Source organism: Vipera berus (genome assembly GCF_964194415.1).
Source record: "Vipera berus genome assembly, chromosome: 3".
NCBI lineage: Eukaryota > Metazoa > Chordata > Lepidosauria > Squamata > Viperidae > Vipera > Vipera berus.
Window position 1 is genome coordinate 111112627 of NC_138204.1, and position 20481 is coordinate 111133107.

Sequence of the window (20481 nt, forward strand, 5' to 3'; positions counted from 1 at the left end):
GTGGTAGCAGCCAAGTATCTGAATGTAAATCACAAGACCCTGGAGATGCTGCAACATTCCAGCTGATGGGCGCTTCTTCTGGGCTCAGCAGAAGCACCAGGATCAGCGCCGACGTCCAACTGGAGCCTGGCGCTCATCCTGGTGCATCCGCTGAGCCCTGACAGCCCTGAAGAAGTGCTGATCCTGGTGCTTCTGCTGAGCCCTAACAGCCCCGCAGCTCCAGCCATCTCCCGCTCAGGCTTGTGTGGTGCTGCCATTCCCCTCCCCCGCTACCACTTTTCTAGGATGTTCGCGTACCACCTGCCAATGTATCACAGGTGGTACCCACACCACTGGTTGAAAAGCCCTGGTCTAGTGGTGGTGGTCTTACTGAACAAACAGAAGAGCCTTGTGTTTTTGGATTGACATAACTATAATTGTTTGGACACATACATATATCTACAGGCCATTTCCAAATGAGAGAAACAGTCTGTCATTGAGTTGACTGGACATAGGCTAACATTTTACATAATTTTGTAGCCAAAGCAGACATTTACAGAATCTAGTAACAAGGTTTTTTTGAATGCAGTCTTGGGAAATGGAGTAGAACAGAATTCTTCTTAGGCTATAGGAAAACCTGGTGTCAACTTCAACTTTGCTGTCCAGTAAACGTCAAGCACAGAAAGACAGAATCATGTACTATATATAATTCATTACCTTGTTGCTCACAAAGTATTTTTAAAAGGATTTTGATGCTTTAAAAAATTCATATTACACAAAGTTGCGTGGGCCTGAGCAACAAGATTTCCCCCCCTCAGTATAAAAACTTGATTTCCAACAAATCACTAGAATCGTGTTAAAGGTCTACACGTTCTTTATAAATTACCAGCTTCCTTATAAAGGAGAAATCTTATTCTGATATTGAAATCACCTATTAACTTTAGTAATTCTGATTAGTAAATTACAACCTTCTCATTATGCAAACATTAACAGATTTATACAATACATAATGTGTTGTAAGATATTTTCTTCTTGCTCCCTTTTCTTAAGTTATTTCATCTGCAAGCAATTTTCCTGAGGGAGGAAATTTTCTGGCCATACAGGTAAGACAAGGTGGGATATGCGACTCCACAAGCCACTCAACTTGTCTGTATCCATGTAGTTATAGGACTCTGGTGTGTTTGAGTTAGTAAATTTAGCCCAGAGGAAATCTTTCACTCTTTCCTCGACTTCCAACAGGGAAAAGCTCTTTTCCAGGGACTCCCCATCCAGAACAACAGTTAACAGCAAAGCCACATCTTTAAACGCTGCATTTTCATGGTCACAGTACTTATAAAAAATCAGGGTGGAACCTGCAGGCAATGAGTCAAACCGATGGACTACTGCTGCTTTGTTACCATTCTCAAAACCAGAGCTCAGCTTTTCATCAACAGTAAGTTTGACAACATCACTATCTTGAGCTCTTGTGCTGGCCCCATCAATTTTAATGGAAAGCGCACCTTGAGAAGATGAGAAAGCATCAGCAATCTGGTTGCTTAAACACTTCAACACATCTTCAGCTTCCTTTGAAGCGGTGAGCAATAAAATAGCTGGTTCCAAATGAGTGTGAGAAGAATTAAGACGTTTCTCAAAAGTACCTTGGATTCTGTTCCACACTATTGTGTCTTGACTTGGGTAGGTGTTCCTGAGCTCTTTCATCTGGTTTTTAAATGCTTGTAGAACTTTGTAGTCAATTTCTGAAGCATGAATTGATGAATACTGAAATATATACCATCCACCAGCAGCAATGCAAGTTGCCACAAATATCACAATTGCTGTAAGTGAGTATCTTCTTTCAGGTGTTGAAACTAGTACAAACATGTAAGAAGTGAAGAAACAACATTTTCAGTAATACAGTCACATTCTACTACACTAAGCATATAACTTTATTTACTTGAGAAATTAAGCATTCCAGAAAAACAGACTGCAAAGAATTCTTAACTCATTAGGAAAGTGTCAAGATTTTCAGTCAAAATAAAGTAGAATATTTTTTTACTGAATATTTTAACACACCATACACAAATAACCAAACTGATTTAGCATGCAGTCCATTATTTATCACTATATTTTAGGTTTTTGCTAAAAAAATTAACCTCTTCAGATTGACCAAAGAACCTCTCATGAAGTGACTCAAACCTATACCATACACAATCAATGTACAATATTAATATCTGAAAATAGTTTTATTATTTATTAAATTTCTAGATTGCCCAACCCTATAAAACAAAGCAGCTTCACAAAATTAAAATACCGGTAACAATTCCATAAAAATAACATTCATAAAACAACTATCCAAGGGAACAAAATCATGTCTCTTCAGTTCAAAAGGGCCTACCAATCAATCTTAACCCAAGGCCTAGGAAAAAGCTGGGATTTTAAAGAATGCTTGAAAATGGGCATGATGGAGATCATATGGATCTTGGAGGAGGAGACACTGCCCCAGAGGATAAATGGAGTAAAATGTTGTTCTCTGTTTCCACTTAATGACAGTGTAGCCCAGTGATGGTGAACCTTTTAGAGACCGAGTGCCCAAGAACCAGCCCCTCCCTGTCCCGCCTGCTCTGCCCCTCCCCCCTTGCAGGGACACTCACCGCCTCCAAGGCCCACTGCAGATCACCCAGGCGGCCCAGCAGCACCATGGCGGCTACACCCTCCACCTGCGCCCTGCAGCATCAACTACACACGACGGGGCACAAGGGTGAAGTCTTGCCCCGCTGCCATGTCCTTGGCTGCACTGCTCCGCATGGGCCGCGCCTGGGGGCGACTCTCCTCCGGGGGGGCTGCTGGTGAGGAGGGGGCCACAAGGGGAGGCGGGGCTGGGGTGACGGCACACGTGCCCACAGAGGGCTCTGAGTGTCACCTCTGGCATGTGTTCCATAGGTTCGCCACCACTGGTCTAGTCAATGGGACCTGAAGCAGGTTAAAGCTGTCGGAGCAAACAGAGTGGATGGACACTACAGGAAACGGGCTGTCCCTCTATTAGGATCTCTATGCCATTAAATGGCTTATAGGTGAAAACTACCCAGAATTACATCCAGACACCAAGTAAGGGCTAACTGTAAATTATATTCTTTAATACTCTGTTCTTTCCCATATGCACTTCACCTTATCACTCGTTTGCTTCTCTCTGGCAGTGAATCTAGTTATTAGATTGTATCCCCAGTCTTCAAAATAGAGAAAGGAAGTTAAATCTTTCTGCATAACCAAGTACATCTGCATTTGTCTGTATTACAGAGAGGTCCAGGTTCCTCAGATATTTCAGACAGGAGTGCATATATAGCAGACTGTACTGGCTACCACCATACTTAGTTCTAAAGGATTAAAAATCTTACTTTTTAAAGCAGTCTGTAGATCCTTCTTCTGTAGAACACTGAACTTCTCACCCTTTGTGATTTTGTGATCTGCTAATATTGTGGCAGCCTTTGCTAATAGTTTGACATTTGGGTAGAAGAAGAGATAAATACATTACTTTCAGTAATTATTTTTTAATTTATATATCAAAGCAATGTTATAACTTTGCAAATTTATACTGTAAAACATTTTAATTGGAAATAAGCAATAGTACAATCAAATTTTAAATAATTTTAATTTAAAGGGGCTTAATTTGAGTTTATTTTTACATAATTTGTAATATCTATGTTTTAATTCTTAGATAGATCTTCCGCTTTTGGTTGCACATATCTTGTGTTAATATTTGCTCTTTATAGCAGCAATTGTAGAAAATCCAAATTTTGTCTAGCAGGAAAAAAAATGATCCAGTTCTAACTGTATACGCCACGAGGATTGCTGGACTGCTGTAAGACTGGGCTAGATCTCTGTCAAACCTTACTCCATGTTTTCCTCTCTGCTTTGGATAAATAATCCAACAGTCAGCATAATCAGGTTGTGACAGGGTTCCAGCTTGTGAGACAAAGAAGGATCATTGAAAGAACTTGCTGCTACTCTGACAAGGTGGTCATCAACTTGTCCAAGCAAAGTGGGGAGGAAAATGATAGATAAAAAATAAGAGTTTGGGCTTTGTTTGTCCAGGCAGAGAGGAAAGGAGTAGTGCAAGTGACCCTGCTTTGCATGAGGCTTGTAAAAGCTGGAGCCTTTTAAGACTGTGTTCTGAACTTTCCAGTTTGCTTAGACAAGTCAACAGCCATTTATTCAAGCATATTAGGAATTAATCCTGTGGCTTTATGTGCACAAGCATCTCTCACCTTCTCAATCGTGGTCCCTCTCAAATATTTTTGTATGTTAAGGAGTTGAAATAGGGGCTTAATTCTGTAGCACATGGAAAAAAATTTAAAATGTATCCTAATCCAACTATTCTAAATTCAAATCCCACTAGTTTAATTAAAAAGAGGCTTGTGTGAAATGTTGTATATCTTACACCTAGTAGAGTAATTTAACAAAGATATCCCCCAAACTAGCAAAGCTAGTTCACCCTCCATGGTGTACCATGGAGAGAGCGCATGCGTGAATAAAATGAACTAGCAATCTTAGTATGCCAGAACTACCCAGTGGTAAAAAGTATTGTAGTCTTTCCTGGCTACGTGTCATATACTAAAAAAAAAACCCTCAAAGAAATTATTTATATCTTTTTAGATGGTCAAGGGTAAAACGATAATTTGCTATAATTCAGACAAAACTGATATAACTGAGATTAGATAATCTGATTTAATTTAATTTAATTTATTAATATTTCTATACCGCCCTTCTCCCGGAGGACTCAGGGCGGTGTACAGGGCAAGAATAAAACACAGAGATTTACAAAAAATAAAAAATAATTAAATACATGCCCGATTAAAAATACAGTAATACATGGTAAAAAACCCCAATAAAAATAGTAAAAAGACCCCACCAATCCCCCCTCAGGCCAGGCCGGCTTGCTCGAACAAGTATGTTTTCAGATCGCGGTGAAAGGAGCGAAGATCGGGCGCCGTCCGGAGCTCAACCGGTAATTGGTTCCATAACTCCGGGGCGCCCACAGAGAAGGATCTCCCCCTGGGGGCCACCAGTCGACATTCTCTGACCGGTGGCACCCTGAGGAGACCCTCTCTGTGGGAACGCACAGGGCGGAGGGAAGTAGACGCCGGCATGAGTCATGAGAATGCTTACCGTATATACTTGAGTATAAGCCGAATTTTTCAGCCCACTTTTTGGGCTGAAAAATTCCACTTCGGCTTATACTCCAGTCAACAAAAAAACTTACCGAGGACTTGTGCGCGGCCGAGGCTTTGGTGCTTCCGGGATCGCGCGCACCTCTCCCAAGCCACCGCCGTCCGGAGACCTGCCGAAGTTTGGGGAGGTTTGGGGAGGTGCGCGCGCACCTCCCCAAACGTCGGCAGGTCTCCGGACCTCCGCGCCCTGCCTGCCTGCTTCTTTCCGCAGCGGAAAGAAGCAGGCAGGCAGGGCGCGGAGGTCCGGAGACCTGCCGACGTTTGGGGAGGTTTGGGGAGGTGCGCGTGCACCTCCCCAAACCTCCCCAAACTTCGGCAGGTCTCCGGACGGCGGCGGCTTGGGAGAGGTGCGCGCGATCCTGGAAGCACTGAAGCCTCGGCCGCGCGCAGGTCCTCGGTAAGCTCCGGGCGGTCACTTGCTTCGCGTCTCCTGAGGGAAGGGGGGGCGACTGGAGCGGGCGTGTTTCCTCGCCTGCTGGGCGCCGCGATTTGCCCGGGGAACGCGCGGGCCCCGAATGGCAGCGTGGAGCGAGGAAGCGGACAGCCAGGGCTTCCCCGAGAGCCGCGGCCACACAGGGTATTCCTGTGTATTCAGGCTTGCAAAATGGCGGATCAAGCCTCTGCTGGCGGCAGAGGCTTGCAGAGCGCGGATCCAGCCTCCGCCGGCGGCGGAGGCTTGCAGAACGGCGGATCGGCTTATACTCGAGTCAATAACTTTTTTCAGTTTTTTGGGGTGAAATTGGGGGTCTCGGCTTATACTCGAGTCGGCTTATACTCAAGTATATACGGTAATTTAAGCACATAATAAATCTGCGAAATTCCTTCAGAACAAGAAAAATTTTCACATTTAAAATAACTTGGGGTGGGGCACAGATTGTTGTTTGATTTTAAAAAGCTCTACTACAGATGCAAAATATGATTCCCTATCCCCATCCTAGAAACTAGACCAGTGCAATGCTAGAGATTTACTTTTGAAGAATTACTTCAAAACATGCAGAAAATCAAGAGAACAAATACGGTAATTCATTAAACTGCCACCTTCGTTTCCAGAATTACACAGCTGCTTTAATGCATTTTACACAGGTATTATCCTTGCATTTCAAAGCAATTCTTCCAAAATCAAATCCAAAAGATTATAGTTCTTAGAAAATAATAATAATAATAATAATAATAATAATAATAATAATAATAATAATAATAATAATAAGAAGAAGAAGAAGAAGAAGAAGAAGTAGTAGTAGTAGTAGTAGTAGTAGTAGTAGTAGTAATTGGAAGGGACCTATAACTTCTAGAAATCAATGAAAATATTTTAGGTCTGATCTGCAGATAGGCATTTGGCCAGTTTTGAATTTACATTTTTAATTAATACACAATGGTATTTACATTTTTTAAATTTAGAAAATAAAAACTAGTTTTAGTTATGTAGTTCCAAAAATAAGTAACACAGAAGAACCAATAGAGGGCCTGACCTCTATTACCCTTTAAAAACCAGTCAAGTTATTCTCATTTTCTCCAAATTTCCAATCTTCTCATGGAAAAAACACCAATTTTTGGTGCATTAATGAAATATGACATTTTTCTCTTTATCTTTTTTACATTAACTCTTCTTTCAAGGATAACAGTTACCTAAATGGTAACCTATATCTGATTTTCTTCCAAATATGAGTTAATAGGAAGACACTAGGTTTGCCTTTCATTCCAAAGCAAAATCATACTACTAGTACAATGTTGTGTTCAACCAATAAGAAGGCTAATTGTACTTTTCAATACATTTAATTTGAAAACACACTTAGAGAAGTACAGTAATAATTCTAACCTACTGACAGACCTATAGTACTCTCAGTCAGAACTAGATATCTGTTATCATTTATAGTGGCAGATCATAAAAAGAACACATATAGTTAATATAAATATGCAAAATATGAAATATTAAACCAAATAGCATAATTCTACGTATAACAGAGCATAATGTTAATAAATACTTTGTTTTCTGTGCCTTAAATCCTCCGAATTCTGCGCTGAATCTGAAAAAGAACCTCATTAGGAGAACAAATGATTATATTAGAGATATAATCCAAGAAGTCTTATCTCTTCGTTATTACAGTATGTCTAAATGCAAGAACAGATACTGGTTAAAAAAATATTTATTCACCAATTACAAAATTCCATCCAAAATTACTTCACTAGTTAATTAAACCAGCAAAAATATGACAAAACACAGCAGCCATGTGTACTTGCAACATTCTCTTAAAATATGATCAAAAATATCCATGATAAAAAAGCAAGTCATAATCTAGGAATTGCCAAAGTTAATGACAGTAGGGTGACTAACCATGCCTTACAATATCCTACTAGTTGAATATTCAGGTATTTAAACTCTACAGTTTTTCAAGTTTTAAAAGAAAGTAGGATCTGATTCTTTTAAGAATACAACATGAACAGAAACCAAGCTCTACTCAAAGAAACCTAGAATGACAGGAGTGTAAAGAGAAATAAAGACAAATAGATAAAATTTGAGGTTTGTAACTGGATGATTTTAAACACAAGCATCAATAGTTTAAGCTGCTTCTGGCTTGAAAAGGGAGTTAATAAAGAAAGCTATGCTATGAGATGTGAATATTGACTGGCAGTCCAAAACAGCACTAAGATCAGGGAATAGAGAGAGGAATTGGGAACAGCTGTCAAGAGACTATTACATAATCCAGGCAAGCACAAATAAAACCACAGATTCCTCTGTCTGTCTGTCTGTCTCCTAGAGCCTACCAATATGCATCAAAGGCAAATTATTATAAGCCCAATAAGTGATTGCAAAGTCACCTGATTTCAATCTCATAAAATACACATTGATTAAAACAGTTGCTGGAAGATGCATTATTAACACATCTATTGTAGTATTACATGGGCTGTGGAGGTAGTCCTTGACCCATGATCATAATGGAACCTGCTTAATAACCTTCATCCCCTGGTCTCCCCAATGCAGTTGTTAAACGACAGTGCAAGTCATGGGAAGCTTCTGCTCCAGGCCTTCTCCATCCAAGACACTTTGTGCTTTACTTCCCCCGCCCTACAGGATCCCCATAACTTTTGGGCCTGCTCCCCCTCCCACTGGGTTCCTGCAGGCCTTAGGCCTGCTCCCCATCCCACCAGGTCCTGGAACCTCCTCTTTGCTTACCTTTCAAAGATCTCTTGAGCTCGGGAGTTCGGGGTAGGGAAGGAGAATTACCTATATAATAGGTCACAGTTAGTGCAAGTTCAAAAAAACCCGTGATATTCCATTTAGTGAGAATTGTAAATTGACAGTCACACTTAATGTCATTCCAAATTCAGTTAATGGGAGTCTAGTGTGTGTACAATTGAAGCAAACACATCCATAATAATAGTGTTAGATGCAGCTAATCTTTATTTGTGCAAAACGGAGAAAAGAAAATTCCTGTCAAGAGGAAAACAGTACAAGTTTAAAAAGAAGAGGCTCATTATTACATTAGAGCAGACATGTCAAACTCGGGAGTGTTTTGCCGTTGCCAGCAATGGGATGGGTGAGGCTTCTGCATGACGCGTCTGGCCCACGGGCTGGCAGTTTGACACCCCTGCATTAGAGCAAAACTTTGATGTAACTGAATGACATGAATGTGGTCAAGACTAAAATAGGACAAGGTATTGGAATGGCTGAATTTTACAGTAGATTTTTTTTGTTTTCTATAACTATTCTGTGACTTTAACCACAAATTTAAATTATAGATATATTATTTTTTATCCTTTACTGTAACTTTTCATTAATATTCATATAAAAATTATGTTTAAAAGTTTCCATTGTTTTTCTCATGCTGAAACCAATTACCGTATTTCCCATAGAAATACTACTATGAACAGTGTGGATTTGAAAAAGGTTACCATTTCGTGGAACTCATTAATCTCACTGAGACCTACCTGTATTAGGAAATTGTTATGTATCTGCTGAATTGGACACTAATAAAGATCAATAAATAATTCAGAGATGAAAGTTACTGTCATTTTTAAGAACAATACAATTTTTTTTTGTTTTTCCTACAGATTAATATGGGTAGTCTTTTGAATTCGCCCCTGACCTTCATTCGTTTCTCCGGGACCTAAAAACCTGGCTTTTTGAGTTAGCTGGCCTGGACTGAGGGGTTTTAAGGTTTTAAATTCTAATTTTAAATTTTGGGGCTATTGATTTAATTTTATTTTAATTTTTATATTGTATTGTTTTAATTTTGCCCTGTAAACCGCCCTGAGTCCTTCGGGAAAAGGGCGGTATATAAATTGAATTAAATAAATAAATAAATAAATTCAAATGAAAATAATTCAACTGGATTTATTCATGCAGAGTGTCTCAGCTAATCTAAATGTCTGACAAACCTAATAAGGGGCTTCTTGTAAAAATGGCCGATGGTTGACAACCCCAGAGAGGCTTTTCGCTCTGCACTGTTTTTTGTTGTTTTTTTTTAACTTACTAACAGAGGGAACAAGCTGCCTTTTTGTATGATTCTCCTGGCTTAGGGAGAGTCCTAGAATCACCTCACAAAATCCTCCTTACAGCAGCAGTCTGAAAGAAGCTTCAGGAGCTGTACTTCAGAGCAACTAGTGAGATGTTCACCTGGGGATGGGGCTGCAATTATTTCATTGTTGATAAAGCAGCTGTTTTGGAATTTATTTTTCAAACAGAAAATAAGTCATGCCTTTCATTTCTTAATTAATTTATGGGATTATCTGTATTAGCAAAAAAAATTCTTTTTAGTCACAGCCTGTTACACCTTTTTGAAGTTCTGGACTAAATGACAAGGAAGAAGGTTGCTGGAGGTAAGCTACAATAAGGAAGCATGGAGTTTGGAAATATGAATATAATATATATAGATATAAAAGAACAAGAGGTGTGATTTAAGTGTAGAAAGTTATCAAACCACCAAGGCAATTTCCCAAATATCTGACAATGTAAGAGACTTAACTGCAACTTTGGAGTACAAATCTAACACCAAGCTTTATTATGATGATGGATTAACTGTAAAACTCTCAGCGCAACTGAAACAAGAATTCCAAGTGAATCCACAATTCTCAAGAGGCCAAGTTTGGGATTTTTTTCTTTATGGATACTAACAAGGTTGAAAATTCTTTTGAGAAAAAAAAGACTTGATAGACATTCCAGAGAAGAAAATTATATACTATGAGGATAAGCTGGAGAGAGTGACTTAAATTTAATGAGGCAATTAGAATTAGGATGGATTTTTACAAGTTTGATATTGCAATTGAAAGAAAGTTCTAATGTGGTTTGGTGTTTATAAAGTGGGTTTGAATTTTTTCCCCATATACAATGCTTGAATAAGTTTTACAAGTTTGTGAAATATTATTGAAAGTGAATTTGAAAGTATGTTGGAAGGAAATTAAAAAAATGTACTAGAATTTATTGATTTTAGAAATATTTTCAAAGAAAAGTCTAGTCTTAAAATAGGTATTTTTAAAAAAATGGATTTTCCCCTTTAAGATTAAAGAATTTGAAATAGTAAGTTTTGTTAATATAAGTGATGATAGTGTATACAGATTAATATGTACAAACAGAAAAGGGAAAAAAGGGGAAAAATAGAGATTGTTAAAGTGATTGCTCTGTTATATGAAAAGAACATCTAATGTTTCCATTTAAATATCGCGTCTGGATTTTGTGCTTGTGATAAAAAAAATAAAACTTTGGCTTTGATTTTGCTGATTGATGGCTCTGCTATTATAGAAATGGCTAGCATTTATTATTGTGTAAAAGTAAAAAGTTGAAATTGTAGTGTTATTAACTTCTATTATTCTAAAAAGAGTTGGAAGTCAATGCTTCCCCCTTTTTCCCCTTTTACCCTATACTTATTCCTCCCCCCTCATTTTTCCATTATTTTCATTGTCTTTATATTTTATATTCTGATAAACTAATAAAAATTTTGTAACTGACAATCCTAATAAGAGAGGAAATGATGTACCGCATGAGGCAAAAGGAGGCAGACTATGAGGTTAAAGCTAGGATCAAGTAAATAGAGGTAGACTACTCAAAATGTTATAGGAGAAATCATGTTTGTCTCAGAACTAATCTTTATCTTCATAATGCTGAAATGCTGAAAATCATTTATGTCAGGATCATGAAGCTGTTAGCTGAAGAAGAAAAAAATCCTGAAGTCTAAAATATGCTAAGACACCCTTTTAGAGAATTCTGCATCAGGGAGTGAAATGGACAATTAAAGTAAAAACACAGCAATATAAAACAAGGTTGGTAGAAACATGAATCAAAATGTTTTAACAACATGGTTAAACATATTTATGCCATATGTCATGGTTCCGACAGATGAAACTCTTCAAAAGAACTTTGAGGCATTGTTTTCCTTAAAGAATCTTGGGAAACAAAGTATCGGCACTACATAGTTGAAACCAAAAACTAAATTCCCCTCCCCTGGATACAAAGTAACAACGTACAATTCCCACCCCCAACAAACAGTCATAAAGCACATTCCCCAATTAGCTTAAAGCATGGGCTTTCTCCCCAGCTCACCTAAACGTTATCAGCTCTGGGCCCAGTTTGTCCTTAGGTTCCCACAGCAGAGTTATTGTTATTGCTAACTGAGGTCGCACCCCAAACCCTGCTCCCTGCATTAACTAAAATGGCTGCATTTTCATCTGTTGTCAAAGCAAGAACATCCAATGTTAGCAGCATTGATACCATGTTTTTCTCCTTTTATAAAATATTTTTGTAGTTATTTTTATTTGTTCAACTTCTGTGGTCATCCATCTCAGTCAATAATTTGGAGCAGCTTACAGGTCATACAATATGATATAAACATTTAAAAATACAACAGAATTACCTTTGGAAACATTTATCCAATGGAAACAGAACCTAAATAATTGTACATTTTAAATGACAGAGATTTTTTGTTAAATTGCCACAGGTTTTATTTACCTTCTCTTGCAGTCCTAATAGGCTGTCGAGTGAGAATGACACCTGACATTTCAGTGTTATCTGTATTTCCTACCAAAGAAAAGAGGAAAAAATGAAACAGAAAAATTGTTCCAGCTAGACCTATCCAACAAAACAACACAAAAACTTAAAACAGTTCTAGTTCCCAGATAACAATATGAGAATAAAATGTATATGCATATATAATAGATATTTAAAAAACCACTAGGCTTTTTTGTAATATGCTTTTTTCCTACAAATTTATGCATATGTACAAATAAGTACATGTGTTATTGTGTGCTACATTTTCTTACAAACTTATTTACATGTACATAAAAGTGCATCTGTTATGTGATATGTATCTCTTTCTGAAGACATATATGCATAAACACTATATGAACTTGGCACCAAACACTGCAATACTGATCATTTGAAAAAATGATCAGAAATTGTATATAATGTGTACTTGTCACCGTGTTGATACCAAAGCAAAAAGATAGATACAGATAGTCCTCTACTTATGACAACTAGAATTGTAATCTCGGCTGTTGAGCAAAGTGGCATTAAGCAAGCTGTGATGTGACTATTTTGCTCTATCTGAATTCTTGGTTGTGACTGTTAAACAGTCCGAGGTAAGGAATACACACATATAGCCTCAGGGGGGCGGGGAAGGCCCTAGATGGCCTGATGCAGGACCACCGAAGTTGGAGAGGTGCTGCAGTGTGGTGCAAAGCCATAGACATTCAGGGAAGCCTCCCCACCCACCTGGCCCTTCAGCACAAGCCAAGTGATCCACTTACCTTTGTCATTTTTCACCAGCTGCTGACAGGAAGGCCCGGTTTGTATGAGGAACAGCCTTTACTATATACCAAGGCCACCTAGCAGCATCCTTAAAGCAGGCTCCATGCCTGCAATTCTTCAGAAGCCTCCTCCAAATTGGGCCATTTGGAGGAGGAGGCTTCCGAAAGATTGCAAGAATGAAGCCAGCTACTGTTGTGTCTGAAAAGCCCCCTTCTCCAAACTGGCCAATTTAGAAAAGAAAGCTCCTGAAGCACCATGTAGTGGGCTCTATTCTCATAGTGCTCTGCTTTCCACAGATTGGGTACACCTATCAGCAGCTGCAGAAAAATGGCTAGGATAAGTGAATCACTTTGCTTGCACTGGTGAGTTTGCCTTATTTAAGCTGGCAGGCTGGATGGCGGTGAAGCTTCCTGGATCTGGACATGTTTGCTTGGGTCGGCGGGCCCAGTGGGCAGCCGAGATGGGCGGTGGGGAGAATAGATAGGTAGGAACAGTTGCAACACCCTGTGCTTGTAAATGCAGACAGGCTGCCAAAGGCCTGAATTTTTATCACATGACTGTGGGGTAATCGCAATAGCTGTAACTTCAGGCACAAGTCATAGGTCCCTTCATTCAGTACCATAAATTTAAGTGGCGTCATCCATAATTCTCAAATGGAAGAAGTTTGGCACAACCAGGACTCTTCCAAGAGCTGGTCGCCCGGTCAAACTGAGCAGTCGGGGAGAAAGGCCTTAGTAAGAAAGGTGACACAGAACCCAATGGTCAGTCTGACTGAGCTCCAGAGATCTGTGTGGAAGTGGGACAGAGTTCTAGAAGGACAACCATCACTGCAGCCCCTCCAGCGATCTGGGCTTTATGGCAGAGTGGCTAGACGGAATAAATGGTCGTAATTCAAGGTTTACTTGTATATTAAGTGTGCTTATCTAAGAGGAAGAACTAATAGGAATGTTTACAATCCCGAATCACTTATATTTTTTAAAAATCTCAAAAAAGAGCAATTCAGATACAAAAAATGTAAGAACAATTCTAATGAAGATACCATCAGAAAAGAAAAATCCAGTATCTTCACAGCAATAAACTGGTATTTCTTCCATCAATAACAATAAGAAAACATAATCTCTAACTTTTTCAAAGGATGTGCAACAACTGTAAGACAACATTTTTCAAGATTTTACTCATAATCCATCTTTGTCATCACAACTCAGTATGTTCAGTATTAGAAAATGAAATGGAAACTGATCTTTGTCCTTGAGCTACGACCACAATTAAGCCCAAAATTTCTGTTGCTAAGTGAGACATTTGTTAAGTGAATTTTGATCCGTTTTACTACTTTTCTTGCCACTTAACAAATGTCGCAGCAATAGAAATTTTGGGTTCAATTTTGGTCATAAGTTGAGAAATACCTGTATTTCATGAGAACAGACATTTCAATATTAGCTTTCTAATATGAACTTAACCAAGTCCTTTGAAGCAAAATCTTTCATCCTTTGAATGGGTAAAATCCAGTATTATGTTCAAATAATAATTTTACCAAAAAATGCTTACATGTGGAATTTCAGATATAATTAACAAAATGTTTATTACCATAAAGAAAATCCAAGATTACCTGTCTGTATTTGCATTTTGTCATTAAATTTTTTGTTGGACGCTCGGTTTCTGGTTTCACTTGAGGAACATTCTTCTAAATATAGAGGGGAAAGTCTTTTATAAATAAAGCATAAACAGGCAAACATCCAGATACTATTTATTTAACTTGTGTGTTAACTAGAGGTGACTATCACACCACTCCTAGTCCTATGTAATGGTGAATGCAAAGGTACTAAAGTATTTGTGGACACCTTGTGATTCTTGCTACCAATGCCTCACTTTTTATATTTCAGAAATGTATAAAAGAGAACCTGCATATAAGTGGGATATGAAGTAAAGGACTCCCAATTCTTGGTATTTTGCATTCTGAATGAATGCCAGTATGTCCTCCAACGTAGCCATTTTATATACAACTAAGCCTCTTGGAGAAATCGTCTTTGAACAGGCTCTTAAAATTTGTGGGACCCTTGGAAAAATTAGTTGATAGTTCACAATATAAAACATAGTTCCTATACTTCAGAAACGTTCCCAAAAGACCTTTCAAAATAAAATAATGGTTTCCTCACTGTAACTTCTCTCATACGTCCCTTTTCTTATCAGTTATTTAATATAATAGTTCATTCCAGTGATGGGGTTCAAATATGTGAACTGGTTCTCTGTGTGGATGACACTTCCGAAAGTCCATTCTGGGCCTGGCAACAAAAAATTAGCTACTGGTTCTGCCCACCACTGGTTCTTTCCCTTTTGCACTGACAAAAATTACCATGAAAATTGGAAGATAAACCTAAGCCATGTTTAAGCTTTTTCTCCAGGTTTTTTTAAGCAAATTGCATTGCACCAAATTGCACCAATTTAGCAAAACGGAACTTGAACCATTTCATCTCAGGGATATTTTCATTTTTAAAAATTATAAAAAGATACTCTTCATAGTCACCTGCATTTTCTCAAGTCAAGTAATTCCACTAAAAATCAGGTGTCTTCTTACTGAACAATTAAACAATGCATACTATTGTATGGGAGACAGATGTAAATATGAATTCTATAGTTTAATGAAGAGAAGGGCGAGGGGTGACATGATAGCAGTGTTCCAATATCTGCCACAAAGAAGAGGGAGTCAAGCTATTCTCCAAAGCACCTGAAAGCAGGACAAGAAGCAACGGATGGAAACTAATCAAGGAGAGAAGCAACCTAGAACTAAGGAGAAACTTCCTGACAGTTAGTACAATTAACCAGTGGAACAACCTGCCTCCAGAGGTGGTGAATGTTCCAACACTGGAAGTTTTTAAGAAGAGACTGGACAGCCATTTGTCTGAAATGGTATAGGGTTTCCTGCCTGAGTAGGGGGTTGGACTAGATGACCTCCAAGGTCTCTTCCAACTTTATTATTACTATACCAATAGTTTTTAAAAGAATCAAAAACCAAGATATATTATCAATTCAGGCTATCTTTTATTATGTATTCCTACTACCAATTCATAAATCACCAGCAATATAATTGTGCTGGACCAGTATATAGTCATCTGGTCCATTATATAGCTAGCTTAGGAATTAAGAACTGTGTTAGAGCATTTAGCATTTAAAGGGTTAAACGCTGTCTCCTTAAAAGATGGCCTCTGGGAAATGTAGTCTAGTTGTTTGTTGGTCAGTCCTATATCTTATCTAGTCAGTGGGAGGGGCTTCAAAGTTTATTACAGGATGTCCCGGCTATATGCCAGGGTTGTAAAAGTCTTTGTCTATCAAGCATCATGCACGCATCGTTTGGCATTCATTACCATGTCTAGCTGAGATGGGGAATTATTCCTTTTTAGCTTTGAGAATGTACAGATATGAATATGACCAGATGTATCTACTGCAAAGTAAGTCTCTGCTTAGAATTCTTGGACAATAAATCTTTGTTTAAAACCATTTTCCTGGAGTTTATGCTATACCAGAAAGTCACTGGACTATGCATAGAGTCGTTTGATGGGAGTTCACAGTCCCTACCGCCGCCATTGCTAGAATGGGACTCCTCACTAGATGATCGCAGTCAAAGTCCAACACCAGAGGTAGCAAGAACCATGCCTCACCTGTCGCACCCGGCAGATCACTTCCCTATCCTAGATAAGACGATCCAGAGTGGACACGCCAAGCCTGCCCCACCACTGAGGAAAGATGAAGAATGCTAGTACACTTCTCTGGAGTGTACCACCCACAAAAACCAAGTCAGATAAGAGTAGTCTTTGATGCCAGTGCACAAAGAGTAGTCTTTGATGCCAAGGCATCTCTTTGAACAAAGTCCTGCTCACAGGGCCTGACCACACCAACAGTCTGCCTGGAGTGCTCATCCGCTTCAGAAAGGAAGCTGTAGCGGTCATGGCTGACATCCAGCAGATGTTTTGTTCATTCTACGTCAGGGAAGATCATCACAATTACCTGCGCTTCCTGTGGTTCAGTGATGACCAGCACAGCCAGCAGATAACAGAATAGAGAATGCGAGTGCACGTTTTTGGAAATGGCTCTTCCCCCGCAATCGCTAACTATGGCCTGCCACACACTGCCTGTATTGGGGAAGCCAAATACGGTGCAGACGCCAGACGCTTCGTAGAACGGGATTTCTATGTGGACAACGGCCTCAAATCTGTACCCACTCCAGCAGAAGCCATCTATCTATTAAAAAGGACACGCCAGATGTTAGCGGCAGCCAACCTTAGGCTGCACAAAATTGCATCCAACAGCGAAGAAGTGTTGGAAGTCTTCAATCCTGAAGACCACGCTAAGGGTCTACAGGACTTCGACTTTGGCACAGACGATCCTCTTATCCAACGCAGTCTCGGTCTGTGTTGGGACTTGAAGAAGGACATCTTCACTTTTAGAATTTCGGCAAAGAACACCACCTTCACAAGAACAGGAGTCTTGTCAACAGTAAATAGCCTGTTCAACCCTTTAGGGTTTGTTGCACCTGTAACAGTCCAAGGGAGCTTCTTCTGTGTGCACTCTCCCAAGACACCACAGACTGGGACAAGCTGCTTCCGCCAGAACAGAAGCAAGACTGGCAGATGTGGTACGGATCCCTAAGTTGTCTCCAAAGCGTCCACATACAGAGCACATATGTTCCCATTTCACTTGCTGCCACAACGAAGAAAGAGCTGCACGTGTTCTCAGATGCTTCAACAAAGGCAATAGCAGCTGTAGTATACATCAGAGTCTACGGCGGGGAGAGTTACAATGTTGGTTTAGTCATGGGAAAGGCGAAACTAGCAACACAACAAGCCCACACAGCACCAAGGTTAGAACTCTGTGGTGCTGTACTGGCTATAAAACTCACCAACCTGACAACGAAAACGATAGACCTTGAGCTACAATCCACCACTTTCTATACAGACAGCAAGGTGGTGTTAGGTTACATCTACAACCAAAGCAGACGCTTCTACGTCTATGTAAGCAACAGAGTAGAAAGAATCAGAAGATCTTCAAATCCTGAACAATGGCGATGTGTGCCAACAGATCAGAATCCAGCAGACCAGGCTACGTGGTCCATTCCTACATCACAGTTGGCAGCTCGAATGCTAAGACATGTGAAAAGAATGGCCCAACAATTGCTGTTGGCTTGATCACCTCTGGTCCGACGAGCACTGTCCACATTGAAGTAATTGAATCTACGGACACCTCTTGCTTCATCAACGCTCTAAGAAGGTCCCAAGCCTACCGAGGCCCAGTTAAAGTGTTTAGATCCGACTGTGGAACCAACTTTATAGGTGCTTCCAAGGAACTGCAGGTTGATGAAGGCATTTGTCCTGATTCAGAAACTGACAAATATCTAAATGCCTACTGTGTATGGACATTTAACCCTCCCCATGCATCCCATATGGGAGGAGCATGGGAACGCATGACTGGCATAGCTCGCAAAATCTTAGATTCCATGCTGGCAAAGACACCAACTCTGACACATGAGGTCCTCACTACCCTCATGGCACAAGTAGCAGCTATCATCAACGCTCAACCTTTGGTTCCAGTATAATAATTCTATTTTTGGAAATTTATGATAAATAGATTCAGTTGGGCATGGCCGAGCCAGAGTAAGCACTGCTCCTGCAGGTTTCTTAGAGCAAATTTCTCAAAAAGCAGAACTATTATATATCAGCTCAACAGTGAACTTAGTCAGAAGATTTGGCTTGCATTTTCGATTCCCACAAAGGGAGAAGGATGGCCTTAAGTAAACTGACCCACAGTTCTCTTTAGCCCACTATGTCACACTGTTAAAATGCAAGCTTTTTATACACCAGGAATTGAGCATCACTGTTTTCAATAGATGCCAGCATCTGGTTGGGGCTTTCTTTCTAAGGCAGTTTGGCCTGCATCATTTGGATGGGAGGTCACCCAAAAAATACAAGTAGTCCTCAACTTACAACAGTTCATTCATTGACTTCGAAGTTACAACGGCACTGAAAAAAGTGGTGACCCTTTTTCACATTTACCATCACTGCAGCACTCGCAGCCACAAGTGATCAAAATTCAGATGCTTCACAACTGATCATATTTGCATTATCCGGGGGTCATGTGATCACCATCTGAAACCTTCTGACAAGCAATGGAGGGAGCCAGATTCACTTAGCAACCATGTCACTAACTTTTAACGTCTGCAGTGTATTCACTTAACAACTGTCTCACTTAGCAATAGAAATTTTGGGCTCAACTGTGGTCGTAAGTCGAGGACTACCTGCAGAGGGCAGTAGATTGATAAAATCAAAAATTACCCAAAGGACATGGCCAGCCACTTTAGCAACAGCACCAAAACAAGCGAGCGTCGAAGTTACCAGCAGTCGAGACTGCCCTCGGACTGGTGTCAGTGAGCGCGCCAGGCGTGGAAAAGCCAGCGCTGATATCTTACCTTTGAAAGATCCATCTAGTTGCTCCTCTTTGGGATGCTGCTGCTCGGTCCTTGTTTCCTTCTCGGCCAGCCATGCCGGTTGGAACTCCACACCAAGTTCTTCTTCCTCTTCTGCCGCCGCCGCCGCCGCCGCCGCCGCCGCCTCTCTTTCATTTTTTGCAGCCCTCCTGGTAAGCCGTCTTCCTGACATCGCAACGCCGTGCAGCCTCGGCTCAGTCCCCGCAGTCGAGTACTCGAGCACTTCCTCAGAAAACCTCACTTCCCGCCGACGACCACCGCGATGGCTTCCGCCGCTGCCTTGGGGGATGGAGGCGCACGTTCTAAAGCTGCCGCCGCCGCCATTTTGCGAGGGGGTTCTCCTCAGAGGCTTCCTGGGTGTCACGTGATACAGGAAGAGCCTCTCCTCATCCCCGCCCGCCTCGCTCTGGCGGGGAGAGTCCGAGGAGGCTACTAACTTTCCAATAGGCATAGTCGCCTCTCCGGTCTGTTATAAGCTCACCAAGCCCTGGCTGGGTTTTTTTACCGCCGATGAGCTTAGCCGCCCCGGGGACTGGTCTTCAGCGTCGCGGTCTTCTTTCTTTTTAATCGATTTGCACCAGCCAACTTTCATTCTGCGCTGCAGGTTGAAAAGAGAAACGAAAACCAATGTTGTAGAGATTTAATCCTTGCCTCTCCGCATTTGTTTCGTAGTTTTCCTTCTCAACTCTTCTACGTTTTTTTTCTACGCCCTTATTTGTCGTCCTCTTCCCCTGTGTCGTCTTCACGGGAGCAAAGCGGTCGAATTAACACACGCCCTTGGTGAAAGTTAATTTGAACCTCTTCAACAGCCTATATTTTTGACGGACAGCCGCTCCTGGCCCGGGCATCTATGGCATGCTTTACTGACAACTTTTTCCTTTTCCGAAGAGAACAACAAACTGATAGGATAGCAACAACAACAAAAAAGAATAAAACCATTTTATTCTCCCCCCAACTCCTCTTATGGGTTGTCGCGAGAAAAAGGGTTGCCTCGAAAACTAAGCCCTGATAAGTGTCCCAAACAGTACCTAGTCCAAAAACAGCAAGTAAGAGTATTTGGCTCAGCCCAGCATCTTAAAAAAGTAAAT

The 20481-nt window shown here is 40.4% G+C and overlaps 1 protein-coding gene across 2 annotated transcripts; it reads right to left on the bottom strand.

The window, feature by feature from the left end:
* Nucleotides 1-399: 399 nt before the first annotated feature.
* LOC308665861 (uncharacterized protein) lies at nt 400-20134 on the bottom strand. 2 transcript variants are annotated; one of them, XM_081324169.1, is made up of 7 exons: nt 19376-20134; nt 14528-14602; nt 12124-12192; nt 8356-8406; nt 7166-7207; nt 3351-3443; nt 400-1826 (listed from the first exon to the last, which is right to left on the bottom strand). In XM_081324169.1, the coding sequence occupies exons 1-7, from the start codon at nt 19842-19844 to the stop codon at nt 1030-1032; spliced, it is 1596 nt and encodes a 531-aa protein (XP_081180295.1). In that variant the 5' UTR covers nt 19845-20134; the 3' UTR covers nt 400-1029. The 2 variants fall into 2 exon arrangements, with proteins under 2 accessions (XP_081180295.1, XP_081180294.1); XM_081324168.1 differs by having other exon boundaries at nt 7166-7219; nt 19376-20133.
* Nucleotides 20135-20481: the final 347 nt, after the last annotated feature.

What these genes read in the sequence shown, in the direction of transcription:
- LOC308665861 (XM_081324168.1), bottom strand. Translation starts at nt 19,844, where the DNA reads ATGCCTATTGGAAAGTTAGTAGCCTCCTCGGACTCTCCCCGCCAGAGC. An exon ending in ACTAGATGGATCTTTCAAAG is followed by an intron (nt 14,603 to 19,375) that starts GTAAGATATCAG and finishes CTCTATATTTAG; the next exon opens with AAGAATGTTCCTCAAGTGAA. An exon ending in CAAAATGCAAATACAGACAG is followed by an intron (nt 12,193 to 14,527) that starts GTAATCTTGGAT and finishes TTTCTTTGGTAG; the next exon opens with GAAATACAGATAACACTGAA.